The sequence below is a fragment of the Apostichopus japonicus genome, chromosome 21 (genome assembly GCF_037975245.1).
Source record: "Apostichopus japonicus isolate 1M-3 chromosome 21, ASM3797524v1, whole genome shotgun sequence".
Classification (NCBI taxonomy): Eukaryota; Metazoa; Echinodermata; class Holothuroidea; order Aspidochirotida; family Stichopodidae; genus Apostichopus; species Apostichopus japonicus.
The window spans coordinates 3,653,768-3,675,242 of record NC_092581.1 but is presented as its reverse complement, the minus strand read 5'-3'; the positions used below and the strand labels follow the sequence as shown (position 1 = coordinate 3,675,242).

Here is a 21,475-nt window from a genome sequence, read left to right as displayed (position 1 = left end):
TGTGATAACACCCTTTTTGTTTCATGATCACCAGCATGCAGATCAACTCGGGATTGGTATTTTTAAGCTCTACTGGAGGCGGCCACATTTGCAGTTTTTCGAAAAACTGAGGTTTGTGCTTAATAAATAAAACCGATGCTTTGAGCAATAATAAAACACTGCCTTACCAAGCAGTGTAGCTTGTTGTCAATAGCTGCCACTCATTACTATGTGTGAAAGTACCTTTCTATACTTTTCTGTCTGTTGTCTTGCAGTTTTGTAATAGTTAGGAACAGTGGAAACCTTGATGTTAGCAAGTAAAAAATCTCTTTTAAAAACGCTTGCACCTTTTACTTAAAAGGTGGGCTCATAAAAAAGTCATAAAGTTCTGGGCCCGTTTTGTTGGGGTCTCACCTTTCAGCGGTCTGAGATCTATGTCGATGCCATCGTTATCGTAAGTGAACCGACAGTCGCCGTTAGATGTGTACATGTCGACTTCGCAGGCGTACTCCGTCTGCCACTCGATGTCGAAATGACAGTTAGTATCTGTGAGTAACACAGGGTCTTTGCTCTGTCCAGCAAAAAGAGAAGGCTTTATTATTTGATTTTATTAATTTTTTAGAAGGGTAGGAGGGTATATATATTAAAATGGATTCAGAGTAAAGTATGATCATGGTTTTTTAATGCTGGTAAAGCCACGCAGTGACACAATCCACACCGCCTTGGCCTGGCCTGGCCTGGCCCTTCCAAACTCCTGCCTCGTGAGTAAGCTCGAAATGGAGAAGAAGGAAAAAACCACCAAGCGGAATTCAGCCTGGAAGCGGGATACTCTGCTAAAATGTTGTCCTCATAAAATAGGCATTTACAGTAGTTACATAACTCACTTCATGGAATAATGAAATACAATGTGCTGTCTCACAGCAAATTTTCAAGTTTTCGCCTTTTATAAGCCTAAGTCTAGTTAATGTCCTTCCAGGTAGGCCCGAGTGCTAGCGAAAATGTTAATGAGACTAGACTATAAGGTCCTAAAACACACGTGATTCTTTTTTTTTTTTCTGTTTTTGTGTAGTATAAAAGTAACTAATTATGTAAAGAAGGGAGACATATTTATCTTGCATCTGAGCTATAAAATGATAAAGATTTAGCTATTCTGGGGGTACGTGTTTTTAAAAAAAGGCACCTAAGATATCGCCTGCATGGGGCCAAAACCCAAACAACTGTTCAACTCTCCACCCCTAGTCTCCTTACAGTACATCTTCTTGGTAGCCTACAGTGTCATCCTTCAAACAGCAGGCCCTCAAACCATGTGATCATCGTGTAGCTTACTGACCAAGTATACATACAACAAAACAACATACACAGACATTTTCCACACATGAATATTCACGTAGTCAGTATTCACATGACCAATTGCAGTCATGAATATTCTCATGACTAAATTAAAATCAGAATAGATATTCATGAAAATGGCAAAATAATTCAGCCAGTTGGGATAGTTTCCTAATGCTTATAACCTCTCTAAACTGTCCTCTCCCATATCATGCTCTCAAAGCACTGGTATTGACAGTACAAACAGTTCCTAACCTTGATCCGATAGAAACTTGGTATTCATACTACTCGTACTGACAATATAAGTGCTCTGAAGCGGGACACGACACTACAGTATAGAAAAAATTGTCCCAAATTGGGTGAAGAGTTCACTACAAGGTCTTTCCACACACATACTGTACATGTACCTGTGTACACATATTATTATGTTTTTCTTTTCTGAAAGTTTGCTGGTTTCTATTTCTTCAATATGAGATATTTTTCAAAGGAAAAAAAGTGAGTACAAGTCCCAAATAACTAATGCAGGGTTGGCATTTTCCCGGGAAAAACCTGTTTTTCCCACTAAGCGGTAAAAACCAGGTAAAAACCGGGAAAAACTGGTAAATACCGGTAAAAACCGCCTCCATCTCGAAAACTATTATTACTTGTCCGTAATATGCAGGGTCATCAGTAGGCACGATATTGTTTCATGACAGGTATATGTTATTGAATATGGGAGTTTCTTAGCTTCATTTTGAGCTATTTTATCACAACCTAATTCTACTTTTTGTGGAAAAAAGAGTATTTTTCATATTGCACATGTATAGTTATTCTGTCACGATCTCTTTAGCAGTATGCATTGCCTATTGCCCAAACCATTATAGGTCTACACTGGGACACTCACCCTTCCTAAATTCTTCAGGCCTATTATGTGCTCAGACAGTTTATTCAATTAATACAGTACTTAGGCAACAGTCTATTGAGGTGAACTTCAATCCAGGGGGCTCAATAGAAACTGCTTTGAAACTATGTAAGGCACATGGGCCCAATTAATGTATTAAAATAAAGTTGGTTGATTTGAGCATCCAATATATTATTTATTTGAATTATTTATAGTAGTCTAATCGGTAAACTCACAAAGTTATAGATCATGGCTGTTCTTTGGATGTAACCCAACCCCCTACCATAAGATGCCATTTTCTTGTAGTTTCTATGCTCCTCCACAAGTTCCACAGGAATTTTTAAGAATTCTACTGTATATAATTTGAGGTTTTTCCCAGTTTTTCCCACTTATAGGTGGGAAAAACCTCCCAGTAAAAACCGCCCGGTAAAAACCGGCCAACCCTGAACTAATGTACGATTCAAGGTCGTGAATGAATGTAGTGCTGATGAGAAATCAATTAGTTCTGCTCCTCTGAACACAACCATCTTGGTTTGGTTTTCTAACAAGAAAACAAACTGAGCCACCCAGTGGCAGAGTTAGGGGTATTGATCAGGGGGGGGCGAGAATGGTCTGTAGAGGCGCTTTTGACACTATCTAAGCGGAACGCCACCACAGGTTAGCGCGAAGCGTACAGAAATTTTTTGAGTAAAGATACTCCCTAGATCCCCGGACATGACCCTTTCCGGGCCTTGCTAATTTGCAGATAAACAAAGAATAAATAGGTGTCATCGCCATTTTGTCAGAAAATTACACCAATAAACGTGACAAATGTCAATAGGTAGATGAGAGCGCAATAAAAAACTCAATAATCGTGAATAAGTAAAGAGTGGTAAAAAGCTGAAAAGGGCGCCAACAGTCCATTTGAGTCCGTCAGGGGGGGCATCCTCCCCCCCCCTGACTGTATGGACGCTCCGCCCTGAGACTCAGACCAAGGGACAACTCTAAAATCTCTTCTCATCTTCAACTTTGTCCTCCCCTTATGCTCCCATTTCTACCAAGAATCTGGGCAGCGTTATGATTTTTCACTCACCCCACCGAATCTTCCTTCTTCTCGTGGACATACGAATGTTATTTTGGTTCGGGGATTGTAACCGTTGCAGCCAGACGAAAGCACTGCTGTACTGTACATCAGCTTTAGCTGGTCGCCCTCGATCGTCAGTCTCGCATTTGCCTCTCCTGTATTGACATTGTTTCCATCCTTAATCAGGCAGCCCGATGAATTAGTCGGACAGCCTGCAGTGGAAGTAGCTAAAAAAAAAACATATCCAAAAAAAATATCAAAATAAAAATATTAAAATGAGGGGCGTATGCTATATCTCATTTGTCACAATTTGAACAACAGTCTGTTTAAAAAGTATGGTAAGTAACTCTGACAAAGAAATATTCAGATACATTTTTTCCCCCCTCCAGCGGCAATTGTAAATTCCTTCAAAGAATTTCCTGGTGGCTGAGGTCGACTGTTTTGGCCAAACTGATAAAAGGAACATTCTGTGATTTTTTTTTTTAATTTTTCATCTTTCACATTTCAACATTTCTCTCTTCATGTTTCTTCTCATTTTCATTTGAAACCAGAGAACTTTCTGACACCACATCACTTTTTCAATCCTTTTAAACAAATTTGATTACCACCGTCATGAGACGATCCCTAAAATGATTTTTACCTGGCGTGATATCTCTACAGACGTTGATGTAGATGTCCCTGTCTCCGTCCGAGTCGACCAGATAACCGCCGGTCTGTTTGATCAGCGGACTTAAATCCCTCTTGTGGTTATTTCCGTCGATGACGTAACAGGGTACTTCCCTCTTAGCTAGCCGTGAAGTACAGACTAAACTTGTGTGCCACTCAAAGGCAAGAGCACAGCCTGACTTGGACAAAAACTCAGGTGATCCCTGTGAAGTTCAAGCGAAGGAAATGTTCTTGAATCTTCAAGCCACAATGACTCATATATATGTGAATTCAAATGTTATTTGTTTTTTTTTAATCTTTTTTTTCGTACATGTACATGTATGCAAACAAACATGAATACAGTGGTGCGAATACATGGTATAAAGTCAAAGACTCAGGATGGGCCAAATAAAAGCCAAAAGTGGTTTAATAATCAAGACCAGGCTGAGTTTGAGGGAGGCACAATCTTACCACGGCTGTTATGTTTTTCTGGGGCAGAATTTAATGCTGGGCATCACCTGTTGCCACCGGGAGCAACAGGCTAGATTTTGACGTAGGTGGGGATTGGGGTGGTTATACCTACCTCATCTTCAGCCTGGTCAAATCAGTTGAAGAACGGGCACTGATGGTACTGTATTAGTGGATCACACATTACAGTAAGAAGTGTAATGCCACTCGCAAACCTCAAGAATTATACAGCTTTAGACTTTGATGTCACAAAAAGACAATAAGAACAATGGATAAAAGACAAAAAGAACAATGGATACACCTGCCAAAGGCTCCCATCAATTGGCATTAATTATGGGACAGAGACGACCTATCCCTTAAATGGACATGCACAATGAGTAATGAGAAGTATTTTATGTTTGCATATTTCCTGAGCTGTCTTAGATTTTCAAAGTGGAAGTTTTAACTTAAAATGTTCTCTGGTAAGCTGGTATTGTTCATATGAAGAGGGTTAGAGATGTACACTTCTCATAGACTCTTTGCCATAAAGATCTAAGTGTACTGCTAGAGTCATCCAAAAGGCACTTTAGGACATACATGTACAGAATAACAATACATACAGTATCTCTAGATCATGCAGTCTGGGAAAGGAAATTTTACACTGTTTTTCCAACTTAGAAAGTTATGAAACAATATATGCTCTCCATATAACCCACTATTGAAAAGGAAATAAAACATAATTAGCATATCATATTTCCTTACAAGTGAAGGTTGCTGTACAACTTTGATCACTACCCAAATGAACTGGTATACAAACAACACATTAAGGGAAACAAACTATAAAAAGTGAATGCTAATCCTCGCTTTTATATGAAGCAAGTTTTACAACATATAGAATTAAAGTTTATATTTTACGAGCAAGATTGTAGGAGCATAAATCTACATTGTCCATAGTACATTACATAGTAAAACATGCTGGCCATATTATCCTCTACCCACCCTCCCTCCTTCCATCTCCCCCCCCCCACCTCCCCTCCCTCCCTCCCTCCATGCGTATAGGCAAATTATACGATACAATTGCAAAGATAAAACTAGTATCAGTTTCGTAAACAACAGTTACAGTAGTACTTTTTTATAGACAAAATTTAGAGCCTAGAAACTGAAACACAATGTGACCAGTTATGATGCAACTCAACCTATTAATTGAGTGACTTGTTACAAGACAATCTTTACTTCCTGTTAACAGTACATATAGCTCACTGTAACGTACATCTCCTCTACGTATACACAACAGTATTCATCAAACAGTACTACATACAGTACTTAATAACACTGCTAACATCTTATATGTGGGGGTGTGGGGGTGTAAATCCCAACCTTCCCTTGCCCCTAATCTCATCAATCCCAAACAATAAAATATATGTATAAAAGCAGTTTAACAATTAGCACAACCTTGCATGTAGACCTCATTGTATGCCTAACTTATAGCCTGAATATGCCTTGAATTGGACCATGTAACGTCAAAACTTTAAAAAAAAAAATCTGTGGGTTTTTCTGTGGACCCCCCTACTGTACATGGGAGTCACCTTCAACAGCCACAGGGCCACATCTCCTTCTTTCTGAACACCTGGCTGCCCCTCCTTCCCTTCCCCGGGCCACCACCTGCACCACATAGAAATGGTTGTGACTAAATTGCCAACCTACATAATGTTTTGTACATTTTCTTCATAAAAATAATGTGAAAAGAAATTGAAAGGGTTCCAAGTTCACTTGTGGAAGAGCCTCCACCGATTATCTGAAGAACTTCCGTGGTTTTGCCTGGATACGTGTGAATTGGGTGTAAACTGATACATTTTTACCAGCATTTACTCTTTTTCAAACATTACAACTTGTAGACCTACAGGTGTCTTCTTTTAAAATGTGTAGAAACCCCAAAACACAGACTGACGTCCACAAGAATCAGGAAACACCTGGTTCAGTGCGACACCACATTTTACAAGTAATCTATATATTGGGTTTGATTGTCTAAGTTTTGCCACAGACAGAAACACATACTGTCACTTTTTGAAACATGTCAATACCCTACAGGGGAACAAACAATGGCTTAACACCTTCCCATTTAATGGAAGCAAACTGCAACTGTATGTTTATTCCACACGTTTGTTTTGTTTTGCAGTGTTCAATTCACAGTAATTCAACAACCAATCACTCGGCTATGACTTCAATCTGCAAGTGGAAAGGCAAGGTAAAAGCATTTTTCTCCTCTGAAATGAAGCACAACTCCTCAATCAAATATTTCAAACATCTTGCCATGGGAGGTCAATCAAGAATAGTATAAAGATTGATGAAGAAAGCTGCATAATATACAGAAAATGGACAAAATTTATAGAAGAGTTTGTACATTCACAACGACCTGAAATATGTCACAGAAATACTCACCAGTGAAACACCACATTTAAATTGAATGGTAGTCGACCAAGAGTCACTTCCTCTCCCACAAGCCACACCTGTGAAATTGATACTGAAGCCACCAGTTTGCTCGTTGAGTACAGGCGATAGGGTTGACAACGGGTTAGCGATGTTGATCGATTCAGAGCCATTCTTCCAGCATATTGAGCTGCCATCACACTCTGGGTCAGAGCCACAAAGGTTAAAAGAAAATATACCAAGCACTCCTGACACGTTCGCCACCGACTTCCACGGATTCCTGTGGAAAAAGACGCAAACATGATCAGCATGTTCTGATTATGATAATGCTTTAATACGAAAGCAATTATTATTCTTTTATGAAGACATTAAATCAAATTACTGGCTTCAAACTGACAGCAAATGAGAATAACTTTTTTTTTTATACTGTAGTAGTCAAATATTCTTGGATACCCCAAGTGTGAGCATAGGGTATGGGTTTCGTTAGTCCCCACATCCCATGTTTTTTAGAGAAGAGGTCTACCTTACAGTACTATAACCTTTATCTTTTCTGGGAGGAAGGGGTGCCTTCACATCTTCCTAGGTAACAGCCTAAAGGTTTCGCTTCACAAAGGTTTCACTTTCAACCTACCACAAAAAAACCTAAAAGGGCTCTATTAATACATGCACTTCCAAGTTACAGTACTTAAAACATATAGCTTGATGTTTTCTGTTCTAAAGAATGATTTAAATGGTAACTTCATTGCCTCCTTTGGTTTTCCTCATCCACCATTATCAGCTCACAGGCTTTAGAATGCCTACACTGTAGCAATACAGAACTTAGTTAGCACAATAACCTCAAGTATTTCTCCATCTACTTGCAAAACACCTGTATTTCGTGAAGCTCAAAATCAATATATCGATCAATATTGTATAAAGTGGAAGGAAAAGCAGAATCAGCCAGCAACATGATGATAATATGCATACAAATTGAAAACTGCATAAGACACCAATTTGAATTATTCAGAAAGCATCGATCAGGTATACTTCATTATCAGTCAGTATTTACAATAGTTCAGCAAGCTAATAGATGACGACCAAAGTAAAGCATGGGAGTAAGGGTTGTTGCATACCATTTCGGTAAAACCAAAAGTACATTTAGCAGGTGATACCGTATACTAGTCTGGACTTCAAATGCTTTGTATTTAGTTTAAATTTGGTTGACTAACTTACAGTAGGGTTTATTCTTGAGGAGGAACCAGTACAAGTACAGTACATGTGATCAATATGCATAGTGAAGCTGATGGAGTGTCTGTACGTAACTAGAACAACCACAAAACAATGAGTCAGGCTGCTGATGGAAATAATACATAGTACAAAATACAGTTATCAACAGAATGACTAAGTTCACAACAAATCCCACTATTATTGACATAAGCATGACAGCTACTGATCGACATTTATCATTACCATTTTATAAACTGGCTAGGTTCTGTAACTGTCTAACAGTACTAAATAGGTCTAAATTTACTAAACACAGTCCAAAACTACAAAAAAATATATACTCTTAGCCCATTTCAGCATATTTGGTGTCACTAACTATACAGAATAAGTTCCAACCCAACTTTGATCTGAGCATAAAAGAGGCTAGGCCTACTGTAGGCAACTGCACAGAGGCTGCGTTAGGCCTGTATAGTTTTCTTTACTTTGCCAAGCCCTGCGATTTGCAGTTCTAACGTTAGGCCAATTGGGAAACGAAAAAGAAAGAGGAATATGTAAGCTGTCACCATATCTCGAGGGCCGTTAAGTTGAAATCCCCTGCTAAGCATTCTGCGATTACAACGACACTATGATGTGCAACAAGTACGCTTAAAACTGTTAAATAGAGTCGCAAATCCATATTATATTTTAATCTGATTTTGGCATTGCCACTGTTAGGCTTCGTAGTTTCCCCTTTGCTAACACACTTTTTCTCACTCTCAACTTTATTATGATCGCATTTTGTCAGGTCAGAGGTCAAACTATTCAGGTCCGCGACACAAAAGCATATGACTAATCATGTGACTTTATTCCAGCATAGTCTTCTGGATTGACCAATATTGAGTAAGTTATCTGCTAGTTACATGGCATACTTTTCGTAGTTATAACGTTGTCATTTAGCTAATGTCTTGCAAATTCTGGTCAAGCTGGCCAGCTAGCTAGACAGTTGTAAGCATATTTTGGTTAGGAATAATAGTCACCCTAAGTAGTTAATTTTAATATTAGACATGATCAAAATGTTGACTTCATCCTGATTGCTAAGCCAAACTTAGTTTATATACTATTTATTACTAATTCTGACCTCACCAGTTAGCCTTGCCTTAGACTCACTACGGCATGAATCTTCAGTTGATGCTTATCCCAACCTAATTACTTGGAGGTTCCTGAATAGGCTTCGAGGAACTTTTAACTGTTCTCCGAGTCCTAACGTAGTTACTGTCGGCTCGTCATAGGCTAAATCAAACCTAACACAGTAACAGTAAGAAGTGAAACTACTGTACTGCAGAGAACTTGAAAGAAGCGGTATCAATAAGATGGCATCGGCGGACATTCCCGTCCCGGATACACTGAAGCCGATTCGTCCTTACATGCTACTTGCCAAGCAACATGATAACAGGGATAAGATTATATCATATTTTTGTAAGCATCAACATGTTTGTATCTGTCAAAGTAACCTAAACTTAGCATAAGACTGAGTGAGACAATCTATTGAAGTAAAAATAGGATTACAATTGACAGGCCTACCCTATGCTACATGCTTAACTTATAGCCATTGTCAAACTCAAGGTCAATGATAGCAAAGCACATTTCGTCAGAGTCGGCAAACTGTGACTTATAACAGTAACAAGACTGAAGCTCGTAATCAAAATATGAAAATAACAAATTATCAGTTTATCCTAACCTTTGATCTGCTTGACGTAGGCATTGCACGGTCCTACAAATTATGTAGGTGTTTGTTGTATTTAAACATGGTATATTTGTTGTTACGAATCCATGGTTCTCCTGGTTCAGATATAGCCTTATGTACACTCATTTTAGTAATGCAACTCAAGAGAAGTTTGTTAATGCTAAATTCTGTAACATGTATGTCAAACATACGTTAAGAATTGTCTGAAACCCCGTAGATTGGCCAAATCAAAATATTTCCCAAATATTTGGACACAAAGAAAGAGATACATTGAACACTTAAATGCCAAACAGGTCAAGAATAAAATTATGACTTGGTCTTAGATGCCGAGGAGAGTAAAGCTGATTCTTTCTATTTCTCACTCAATGAAATGCTTTGGCTACCTGTAATTATGAAATGCTTTTAAAATTACTGCAAGCATTCCACAGGATCTGTTTTCATTGTTATTAAAAGTTCAGTTTGTTAAATGGTGATAGAAAAATTTGACGACTATTGTCAATATGTTCTTTGTACAAAGTTGATGTTCTACTTCTAGTCTTACTCTGTGTGATTCTTACTGTACAACAATACCTTCATTTCTCCTGCAGGTATGAGGTATGCCATGGAGACAGCCATGAGATTAGATAAAAGATCCCCAGAAGACAAGACCTTCCTTTTTACTTTAATGGGCGTATTGGAAAAGGTGCGTACATCATGCAGTTGCAAATAATTTTGCATTGATTTCACTCATTTGTCATTTAGAACTGGGGTATATAACCCTGCATACCCCTTCCTCTCCCTCCCTCCCCCCCCCCTTCACCAGTGTCTATTGTAAACAACCCTTGTAAACAATATATCAAATCTGGGAAATCTCAAAACATTAATCATGAGGATTTCTCATAATAAGTACAAAAATAATATCATTTTCTACTACTGAGTTCAAGTTCAATCTTCATAACATGGCAACATAGAAAAATCTTGGAAAACTTCTACAAATCACAGAAGAAGAAAAAAACACATTACTTCAAAGAGGGAATCTGCAAATATTAGATGTCTAATATCTAGATCAATAATATCTATATTTCTGTTAAATATTGATAAGATCTTTATTTCTGGTTTTCACAGAGGAAGCAAGAGTTAGCTGACAATGAGGACTTCCAGAATGAGATGATATGTAATTCCCATGTAGAGAATTATGCTATCAAAATGTTTTCATATGCAGACAACGAAGACAGGGCAGGTCGATTCAACCAGTGAGTCATATCCATGAAATATTTGGTGATGTTTAATAATTTATTCAGCTGAACCATGTATGATGTGGCAAGAGGAGAACCTTGGTTCAACTGTGTTCTTAAAAATGATATTATCCTGCTGGAGTGGGGTTATTTTGACTGTCTTGAAAATTCACAAGTTGGTTGGTTGGTTGGTTTATTATGTTTTATATTTCTTAGTGTTTGGCACAAAAGAAGTAATACAAATTTTAAACATCAAAGGATTTTTCTAATACATATTTAGACAAATGACAATTTACAAATGAGGACTATATCTTGGTCAAATTGCAAAGTTTTACTAATAACTACTTTTGAAGTTTTTTTCAGGTTGAAAAATGATTTGGGTTTGTAGAACCGCAAACCCTGTCTTCGATCTGTACATGAAGATTGTGAGTACATTTAATAATTGCCCTACATTGTTGTATTTTCCATAGCAATTTCCATCTTTTATCCAGACTATCTTTGCTTTTTTTCCTCTCTCAAATCTGCATCAGAAATTTGACGAAAACATTTTACAAAGCCGGTCTGTTACTGGATGTCTTACAAACCTTTGGAGAATTGTCAGAAGAGGTATTACTAAAACAGCCTGTTTGGTGGGCGCAGTATTTGGACTGAACATACAGAATTATTTTCTTCCCTTTGGCAGTATTACTGTCGGTAGACAAAAAAGACTTTTTTTCCCTTTTTTCTACCTACCCATATTGTTCTAAATGCTTGTTGGACTGATTTGTGAAACTCGATAAGAACCTGGCCTACTGCTTAATAACCTTCATCTGTTCATCATCATCATCATTGGTAAACGGGGCCGTCCCCAAATCTAGGGAGGGGGGTTTGGTGTGTGATTCTTCAAGTGTTTGTGTGTGTGTTTACTTTGCTCAGTTCTTTGACTTTCACAAAAGGCATAATCTCATGCTTGAGTTAATCTCAGAAGTGTTGTAGGCTATAGATGCTGACACAGTATGCAGTGATCCCTCTCTGATTGGCCCGAACTTCAAGGAAAATTGCTAACTGACGTTAACTAGCCTCGCAAATCTAGTTATTCCGTCGTAGGTTTGGAGTGAAAGACAGCACTGCAATCCTTTTATTGATAAGCTTTTAATGTTGAACAACTTTTAAATCTTTTACAACCAGATATGAACATGATTTCACTGGTGGGTATACAACAATGCTGGGACTCAAATGCTGAGGGGGGGGGGGGGGGCAGGGGAGGCCTTGAAAAGAAGGCACCCTATCATTTTTGTCCCTGTTAGCCAACTTTGACTAATTGAAGGAAGATGCAAAATATTTGGAAAATTGCATAGTTTGCATCTTTCATGTGTATAGATATTTTCTTCATTTTCTCTAATATTTTATGTATGTTAATTTTATGGCCCCTTTCATCGACAGCTTCAGGCTCAAAAGAAGTATGCAAAGTACAAAGCCGCTAACATTGCGCAATGTCTGAAAAACGGTGAAACCCCCAAACGAGGACCACCAGGGGGTGATGATGATGAAGGTAAGACAGTAGCAAAATGACCCCTTTTGTTTTACGTTTATTGGCAGACGTGTTATACGACTTCAATTCCTTGCTGACAGAATCTCACCATTTAAAAATGTCCACGTCTCTCAAATATTAGTGGGTCCCAGCATCTGGTCACTTTCTCAAGTATCGACAGAAGTGAAGGCCATTCTTTTTTGCAAAATCATGGCGGAGCAAATCACCACCAAAATTTCCCATTCACTTGGGTATCTGACCAGAAATTACCTGTGCTAGACCTCCAGCCAATGAATCATTAGTTACTTTTAGTCCCTAGCATTCATGAAAAAAAAACCTGTTAAATAGAAATTGCATTTCAATTATCTTTCTTTAACCTTTTCAATACCTCCTAGAACTTCCACCAGGGGGAGCTGAAGCAGCAGCTGGAAGTAGTGGAGTCCCATCACATCCAGGATTGTACCCACCAGGCCAACCTCCTCCCACTGGGATGAACCCACCAGGCCAACCTCCCACTGGGATGTACCCACCCCAGACTCCATACCCGCCCGATCAACCGACCGACATGCCTGCACCACAACGCCCCGTTCAGCCGCCAAATCCTGGCAACTTCTCCAGTCGCACGCAACCAGGAGCGTTTGCTCCACCGTCAACTCCAGAGCAACAGCCAGCCGGGACGATGCAACCACAGCGAACCAGTAAGTGAAAAAAGTGTGCCCAATTTGAAAAAAATATACTAGCACGATGCTTATGTTCTAATAAAAAAAGAAATTGTTAATATAGGCTGTAATATCCTACTGGTTCTAATCATGCTCTAGCACATTATTTCTTGATTTACAAAATTGTAAATTTTACAAAAATTTGTAGAAAGTTACAAATTTTGTATTTTGTAATATCTCCCAAGGAGCCTTTCCAAAGCCTGTTATTACTATTCCTTTTTGTCCCTTTTCCAGAATCTGTTGTAATTTGGTACCAAGATTCACCAGTTTTAAAATCATCTGTTTTCTATCATGACAACTTTTATCAAATTCTTGAGCACCCACCCGTCCATAAATGCTTTCCTTCTCCCCAAAACTACTATCATTTTGATGCAAAAAATCCTTTTAAAAGAAAAATTTCACTCCTGACACGATCTGCTGTTTATTTTTATTTTCATTTCTCCAGATTCGATTCAGTTTTCACCCGAGGATTTTTCTCAGGCAACAAAGTTTTGTAAATTTGCAATAAGTGCCCTGCAGTACGAAGATATTCCTGCGGCAGTCACAAATTTAGAGAATGCTCTGCATCTCCTGAAAACTGGGAGAGTATAAACTGAGGCTTCTTCTCCCCCCCCCCTTTCATCTTCTTTTTTTATTTACTTTCTTATGGATTCTACACTATTCTTGAATACTATTCATGGATATACAACCTTTGAAAGTCACTTTTAGTAATATGCAGAGTTGTAACAAGTCATTTTTATTTCAAAAGATGAATCAAGTTTTTTGGGGGTCAGTGAGATGAAACTCTGTACTTCCAGTATGGGATAAAGAAACTCTTCAAAAAATGATGGCCTTTGAAAAGCCTTTTCACAGAATAGAGCAAGGCAGTGTTGTAGTCCAAGTCCAACACATTCGAGTGCTTGAAAAATGCTCTTGAGTCCTACAACTTTGAAACAAGGTACTGGGATCATGTCTCGTTACAACTCGTTAAGATGGATCTTTCGAGATTTTTAGACACGTCATTTAAATATGAGTAACAGTGAATTTGTTGAATATGTGGTTGTAATAAGTGACTGCGTTTATTCTTTGCCTCTTCAATTTGATTTTATTGCTGCATTGTAGAAAATGCTAGTCTTCTATGATGCCAAAGTTACATGCATCCAACTTGGGGATTTCCAGTGTCTTCGTTGCTCATGATATTGTTGCACGCCCTCCTTGTGGGAAGGCTTTTGAGGAAAAAGGAAAGGCTACACCGAAATAAAATGATGTACAAATTGTAGCTTGTTATATAGACTTTATGACACTTTCTGTTTAGAATTTGGTGACAAAGTCTAACAGAGAAACAGTGTAGTCCAAATTCTTTGCCCCGTTTAGCTTGATATTGTGTTTTTAACACACGTCCTATCAGGATTCCAACTCAAAAATGTGCAAGCTGAAATTGTATGTTAGAGAGATAGGAAACTATTTATTATCTTTTCGGTGTTATTACAAGGTAGACAGACTCTCTCCCGATTCTTGTCATGTTTTAGTGAATAATGATTTTTTAAAGACATTGAAGACTCGCCGCATGCTGCGCTCTGAAAAAGTTAACTTTCCGCTGCTTGCAAATGACGTTTTCTTCTTGTCGCTACAAAATGCAGACAGTAATGAAACGTGATACCTTTATCTAGACCTGAGATGTCCACGCTGCTATGTACACTGTGTTGTGGGTATTGACCGTAGCTGTATGTATTGACTGTACACTAGTGTCTACTTACCGACGGTAGCCAGCTGTGTGTGTATTTTCTGGGATCGATGGTGGTGTCTAACACTTTGGTTACACCTCATTCGAAACTAGGTCAGATTACCGGCATGAGACGTTTCTTTGTGCTCAAGTCTTCACACTCTTTAAGGATGGTTTCAGCCACAAAAGTAATTTTGATCTGTCGCAGACCGTTAAAAGGCACTGGTATCAGTGCAGGCTATATTTCTATAACACTTGCGATGTTGAAGAAATTACCTTTTCTAAACAGGTGAGGTCAATCAATTGACTGGACTGTTGAGTTTAATACACAGACCATTTGGTCAGTTCCTCAGATACAACCAAAATTCAGTGGGTAAACAGTCTACTTTTGTGGCCTCAAATGACTTATTTTTAACCAGTTTGTAACAATTTCTCAGTACCGTACTTTTGTTATCCTCGCCAATGGGGTCATACTGACAGTATGAATATCGTAGTTTCTATGAGATAAAGGTAAGCGACTGTTCATACTAGCAGTGTAAGTGGTTTGAAGCATGATATGAGAGGACAGTATAGAGTGGTATTAGCATTAGAATCGTATAAAGGTTAGGAACTGTTCATACTGTCAGTAGGAGTGCTTTGAAGCGTCATATGATGGGACAGTATAGAGTGGTATTAGGATATCCTAACTGTCTGCTAGCTTTATAGTAAATGATAAATATTCATATCTCATTTAAATAGTCACCAAGACATACGATAATAATGTATCAGATTGTATTTGCATATCCTATAAGGTCATTTTGTGTAGTGCGTTTGCCTTTTTGTCGATTTTGTTATAATAATTAATAGTCCTTCTTATAACATATTGCTATTTATCTTACGTTTTTCATGTAAATAACAAGATAAAATTTCATACTGATCTGCATAACTATTAATTTAGTAAAAAAAAAGAAATTTCGTTCAAATGTCGTACATTCATTTTAATAAATTAAAAAAAAACGAATTTACATCAAAATAAGAAAAAAAAAGTGTCTTTTATGGTTATTTTACTGTTTGATCAATCGCGATGATTGAAAGATGAGAATTTCAATGAATGAATGACTGGATCGAATATAGTAAACAAACGTACAACTGTAAACATGAGGGCGAGAAGTGATTCACCACCACCCCCCCACCCCCACTCTCTTACCCCTTCGTCACGACCTGAATCAAAGTGAACCTTTTGTATATACAAAACAATCATAGGAAGTACCAAAGTGGGTGCAATTTCTGGTGATGTTTTAATAACTCTTTAATCATTGAAAGAAAAAGGGGCAAACTATACTTGGCTGAAAGGGTCATTGGAAATGTATGTTTGTATGTATGTATGTATGTATGTAATTTAGATCCTCCTGCAAGCAGAAACTCGCGTAGAAGCCTCATTGGCTTTTCAAAGCCGCAAGCTGACCGAAGTCAGTCTCTTACATTCATATTTAACGTCCATGATTATGAATTGTCAACAACTCTGTAACTGGACGACATACATTAATCTTGGAGTGACTCCGGGGACCTTATGATTGGAAGGCACCGGCGTTAATGAAGGCGCACGGGGAAACGTCGGCGTGGCTGGCGCTCAGATAGGGCAGGGAGATGCCCGCATGTGGCGTAAAGAGTTTGTACGTATATATCATAATCAGCGTCCATAGCCTAGTGTTTAGGGTGTTCGCATATAAAGCGCGAGGCCCAGGCTCGAACCCAGGTGGAGGCTGAAAGTTCTTTCACTGTACTGGAACCAACATTTCCGGGCCTTCGAAGAGGTCTGTAACGATTACAATAGGTCCATAGCAACTAACGAAGAGAAAAAAAATTACTACGAAGACTACAGTGATTTTAACTTCCCGCCTTGATAGTGATCGATGTCCATTCTCGGTTCCATTCGTTCTGCATGCTGCTAGTGACTGCTAGAGAGGTTTGACGAACCTCATAAAAGATCCTCGGGTAAGCGAACAAGACCGGAAGTATAACCTTTGACACAGTAAAGAGTGAAACCATTTTGGAAACTAACTCCGACAATGTATAGATGTTGGACATCTTGCTAACGCATCGCCCATATTGAGGAATGAAGATCACTTGTAAGAATCCCAAGAGTACGATCAAACTGTTTATGACTGCAATAGGCCAGGCGATTGCGACCATTGTGAATACAACCTTCTTCGATCTGATAAAGTTATTCTGCCTCCGAACGACAACAAAATATCGATATATCGCCAATAGTTCCATATTGTTTATTAGGCCGTCAACCGTTATTACAGCGAAGATAAGTGTACAACGACAAAACCAAAATGGGAAAGGCCAGGTGCCAGTTATGAAGGAATAGATGATTGCCAGGGTATAACCGCTATCATGAATTAGCCCACAAACTGCTATGTTAGCAATAATAAAAATTACTCAGATTTCGAAGCTTTCATCGAGAGAAAATCGCCGTCGATAAAAACATGTTTGTGTGAATACCAATTATTAATACAAGGATTGTTATACAAACACCACGACAACCGATAATGATCCTTGAAATTTTCTTTCTACGTTAAAGGTAGTAATAGTATTGTCAGTTGTAGCATTCTCCATTCTGTTTTCTCTTCCAGTTTGGGCGTTTAATGCTCCAGTGACTGAAAGCTTCTCTCCATCAGACAGAGATGGGGTAATTGTCTTTGGACAGCTTTCGATATTGTAGTAATGTGTTTTCGATGAGTAAAACTGCAACACACAAAACGCTCGGAGTCACACACGAAACGCACATTAACCTTACACGTAAGATGGAAACAATTATGTGTGTGGGAAGAGCCTCAAGAAAATTATCTTCTGCTCAAAAGATTTCAATTACTTGTCAATGATTGTCCATCAATATTACAATAAACTAAAAAGCCTCATCAATTAGGAATGATATTAAGGTATAATAAAACGAAAAATAAAGCGATTCAGAAGGTTGATAAATTTGTTACTCTGGTAATTTTATCGACGATCTCAATACTTTGATCTATGAAATAGAAAAATCTCACATAAGTGTAATTATTTGTTCTCCAATCCGAACTTTGAAACCCAAAGGAGTATAAGATTGTTGATAAAAAAAAACAACTGGCTCCGTGACACAAAATCTGGACTGTAAAAATCGCCCAATGTAACTTTTGAATAAGAACGCCGGTGAAACTTTACCGAACGATATAGGTTGAACATTCCAGACCAGGAACCATTCAAACCAACCGTATCTATATTTTATATATATATATATATATATATATATATGTATAGAGTAGGTTGGCGTCTATCTTGGCGCAGAGTGCTCTATGTCCATTGGACAGAGCGTAATATATGTTGATACTAGATGAGACTAGTGGAACACTAGTAGTTGTTACTCGGAGTTTCACGCGTTATAGCGATCTTCAGACAACTGGTAGCTTCAACGATACGATACGATACACCTCGTGTTCTGCTTCCACCCGAAGGTGCTTCAGCAAACTAAGGAAATCCTTAGTCGGTAACTTGATTGAGGTTCCAAGTTTTTTGTGCGTGGAAGGACACCGGCGAATTTCGCCTTCTCTTTTCGAATAGTGCCCTGAAGTAACGAGGCAGGGGTGTATAATCCTGCTCCCGGGACCGCAATTTAACGTCCCCTCCGAAGGACGTGAGTACCGCTTCCACGTGTAGCCACTTTCCTACCACGAGAAAGGAGCGGGGTGAAAATTGGTGTCAGTGTCGACACCGAGGTTTGAACCAGGGACCTCAGGTACTGCAGACGTGCACTCTCCCGTTCTGCCACCTCACCGCTCCTTGGTAGCTTCAAGATGATATGATATGATACACCTCGTATTACGCTTCCACCCGAAGGTGCTTCAGCAGACTAAGGAAATCCTTAGTCGGAAATTATTGAGGTTCCAAGTTTTTGTGCGTGGAAGGACACCGGCGAAACTCGCCTTCTCTTTTTCGAATAGTGCCCTGAAGTAACGAGGCAGGGGTGTGTAGTCCTGCTCCCGGGACCGCAATTTAACGTCCCCTCCGAAGGACGTGAGTACCGCTTTCCACGTGTAGCCACTTTCCTACCACGAGAAAGGAGCGGGGTGAAAATTGGTGTCAGTGTCGACACCGAGGTTTGAACCAGGGACCTCAGGTACTGCAGACGTGTACTCTCCCGTTCTGCCACCTCACCGCTCTGGTAGCTTCAAGTTATGCTCCATGAATATATAGGATCCTCGTCGGGATTACCGGGGATTATGCGGTTGTTGGTGTATTGTTCTGCCGGTGTATTCTCTTTTGCGTCCGTTCTGTTGGTGGGTTTGTAAGACTTTCTTCGGTGTTCGGCTGTTGGTGTATTCTCTTTTGCGTCATTATCAACGCAGACAAACGGACCCTCCTGAACAAACGCCCAGAGCTCATATCGAAGTGTCGCCACGAAAACAAGTTCTACATAAACAACTCCAGTCCAACCACCAAACACCGTCAAGAGAACCACACACACCTAAGGAGCGAGCACCGAAGGAAGGCAAAAAACCCCACCAACAGAACGGACGCAAAAGAGAATACACCGGCAGAACAATACACCAACAACCGCATAATCCCCGGTAATCCCGACGAGGATCCGATATATTCATGGAGCATAACTTGAAGCTACCAGTTGTCTGAAGATCGCTATAACGCGTGAAACTCCGAGTAACAACTACTAGTGTTCCACTAGTCTCATCTAGTATTAACATATATGTATATGTAAATATACGAAAAAGGGATGTACAACACCGAGATTTTTCAAAGAGCATATATATTTCAGACACGCCTTTGTCCTTCTTCAGCGCAAGAGGTGAAGTGAAAATAGAAGAAAAAAACAGTACAGTGAACTTACAAACATAGAAGAGTGAACTTAAAAATCAATACACATTGGAAGCACAGTCCTTAGAAAAAGGGAAATGCACTTAAGACTACCTTATTAGTCCTTTGTGTTAGTAATCAGTTTAAGCATCCATTTGAGTGTAAAGTGGGAAGTAGGCATCATCACCACCACCCCACCATCATAAAAGCATCACACTTAACAACCAACACTAATGAAATAGAAGTACTCCCTCTCTTTACACACAAACATACAGACGCACACTTACACACAGACTCACACACACAAGATGGATATTTTTGTGAAAGTGCATTTTATGGTCGTATGGTGAAATAAGAAAAAGCCACTTTACTTTCATCACGATATATAGATACGGAAGGGCATAAATGGCATCTCGTCATAAAGTAATAAATTCTCCATTGGCAGACAAGTTTTATTTTGTATAATACTCCATAATAGTCCATATATTCCATATAGGTCATGTAGTCCATATAGTCCATAAAGTCCATACTGTCCATATAGTCATATAGTCCATATAGTCCATATAGTTCAAAGACCATGTAGTACATATAGTCCATACTGTCCATATAGTCATATAGTCCATACAGTTCATATAGTCCATATAGTTCATAGACCATATAGTCCATATAGTCCATATATTCCATATAGGTCATGTACTCCATATAGTCCATATGGTTCATATAGTCCATCTAGTCCATCCAGTCCATACTGTCCATACTGTCCATATAGTCATATAGTCCATATAGTCCATATAGTTCATAGACCATATAGTCCATATAGTCCATATATTCCATATAGGTCATGTACTCCATATAGTCCATATGGTTCATATAGTCCATCTAGTCCATCCAGTCCATACTGTCCATACTGTCCATATAGTCATATAGTCCATATAGTTCATATATGTCTACGTCACATGACCAAGTATATACATTCTGATAACCTACATCCTACGGTAATTTATGTCTGATAAGTAATAAACTTATGTTTCGTATTGCTCTAGTTTCCAGAAAAGGGGTGCAAACTTTTTTTTTCTCCAAAATACTGCATATGGCTGTCGAACACCATGCAGGTCGGACAAGTGGGACAATTTACTCTCACATAATTCTCTTTTTGCAGCCTTTCGCGATGATGTGAAAGGAAATCAACTTATTTTGTCATAGGAATTTATAGTATCATAATACGAGCAGTTGACCAAACTGACGGACAAATGTGTTTTGGAAATTAAAATATTACAACCTAGATTTACCAACCACCATGCACCATTATCCCCTTCCTTTACTCTCCTATACTCAAGATCAAGGGCGGCGGAAGCACTTTTAATCTGGGGGGGCACCAACGTCGAAGGGCACTTTGCAGAAATTCGATTGGACTGATGCAGCCTGATATTTAGTACCCTTTATAACTCTTATTGTATTATCTTATTTGCGTATACACATCACTCCATCAACGCCACCCCCCCCCCTCAAGGAAACAATGCATACTAGCACTGCAGTATCTAATGTGCAACTTGGGAAACAAGGAAAAAGACAAAATGAGGTGAAATCATTATAAAGTCCAAGTCCCTGCACACGCGATCGATACATGCATGAAAGCAAATGAAATATTTGAAAATACTGAAAGAAAATAATTTTCTATATGTTTTTCAATGGTTAAACTGATATTATTATGATGATTATTATTGTAACGACTTTCCCAATAAGTATATCCAATTTGGAAGGGTTATAACACGGCAAATGATTGCATGTTATTGGCATGCGATGT

The 21,475-nt window shown here is 38.8% G+C and overlaps 2 protein-coding genes across 3 annotated transcripts in view; one reads left to right on the top strand and one right to left on the bottom strand.

The window, feature by feature from the left end:
- Positions 1 to 8,742, bottom strand: part of LOC139962846 (cation-independent mannose-6-phosphate receptor-like) — a 45,610-nt gene extending 36,868 nt beyond the window's left edge. Inside the window, exons 1-5 of one of the 2 annotated variants that reach the window (XM_071963216.1) lie at positions 8,537 to 8,742; positions 6,783 to 7,050; positions 3,892 to 4,120; positions 3,261 to 3,478; positions 394 to 550 (exon numbers count right to left, since the gene is read on the bottom strand). In XM_071963216.1, coding sequence (XP_071819317.1) covers positions 394 to 550; positions 3,261 to 3,478; positions 3,892 to 4,120; positions 6,783 to 7,050; positions 8,537 to 8,649 — 985 coding nt within the window. In that variant the 5' untranslated portion in view covers positions 8,650 to 8,742. The remainder of the gene's footprint in view (positions 1 to 393; positions 551 to 3,260; positions 3,479 to 3,891; positions 4,121 to 6,782; positions 7,051 to 8,536) is intronic. The other variant, XM_071963217.1, reaches the window with a different exon arrangement.
- Positions 8,743 to 8,991: 249 nt separating this feature from the next.
- On the top strand, positions 8,992 to 15,810 carry LOC139962854 (vacuolar protein sorting-associated protein VTA1 homolog). Its single transcript, XM_071963237.1, has 7 exons — positions 8,992 to 9,428; positions 10,284 to 10,378; positions 10,801 to 10,928; positions 11,441 to 11,516; positions 12,333 to 12,441; positions 12,816 to 13,118; positions 13,585 to 15,810. The coding sequence occupies exons 1-7, from the start codon at positions 9,323 to 9,325 to the stop codon at positions 13,728 to 13,730; spliced, it is 963 nt and encodes a 320-aa protein (XP_071819338.1). The 5' UTR covers positions 8,992 to 9,322; the 3' UTR covers positions 13,731 to 15,810.
- The last annotated feature ends 5,665 nt before the right edge of the window (positions 15,811 to 21,475 follow it).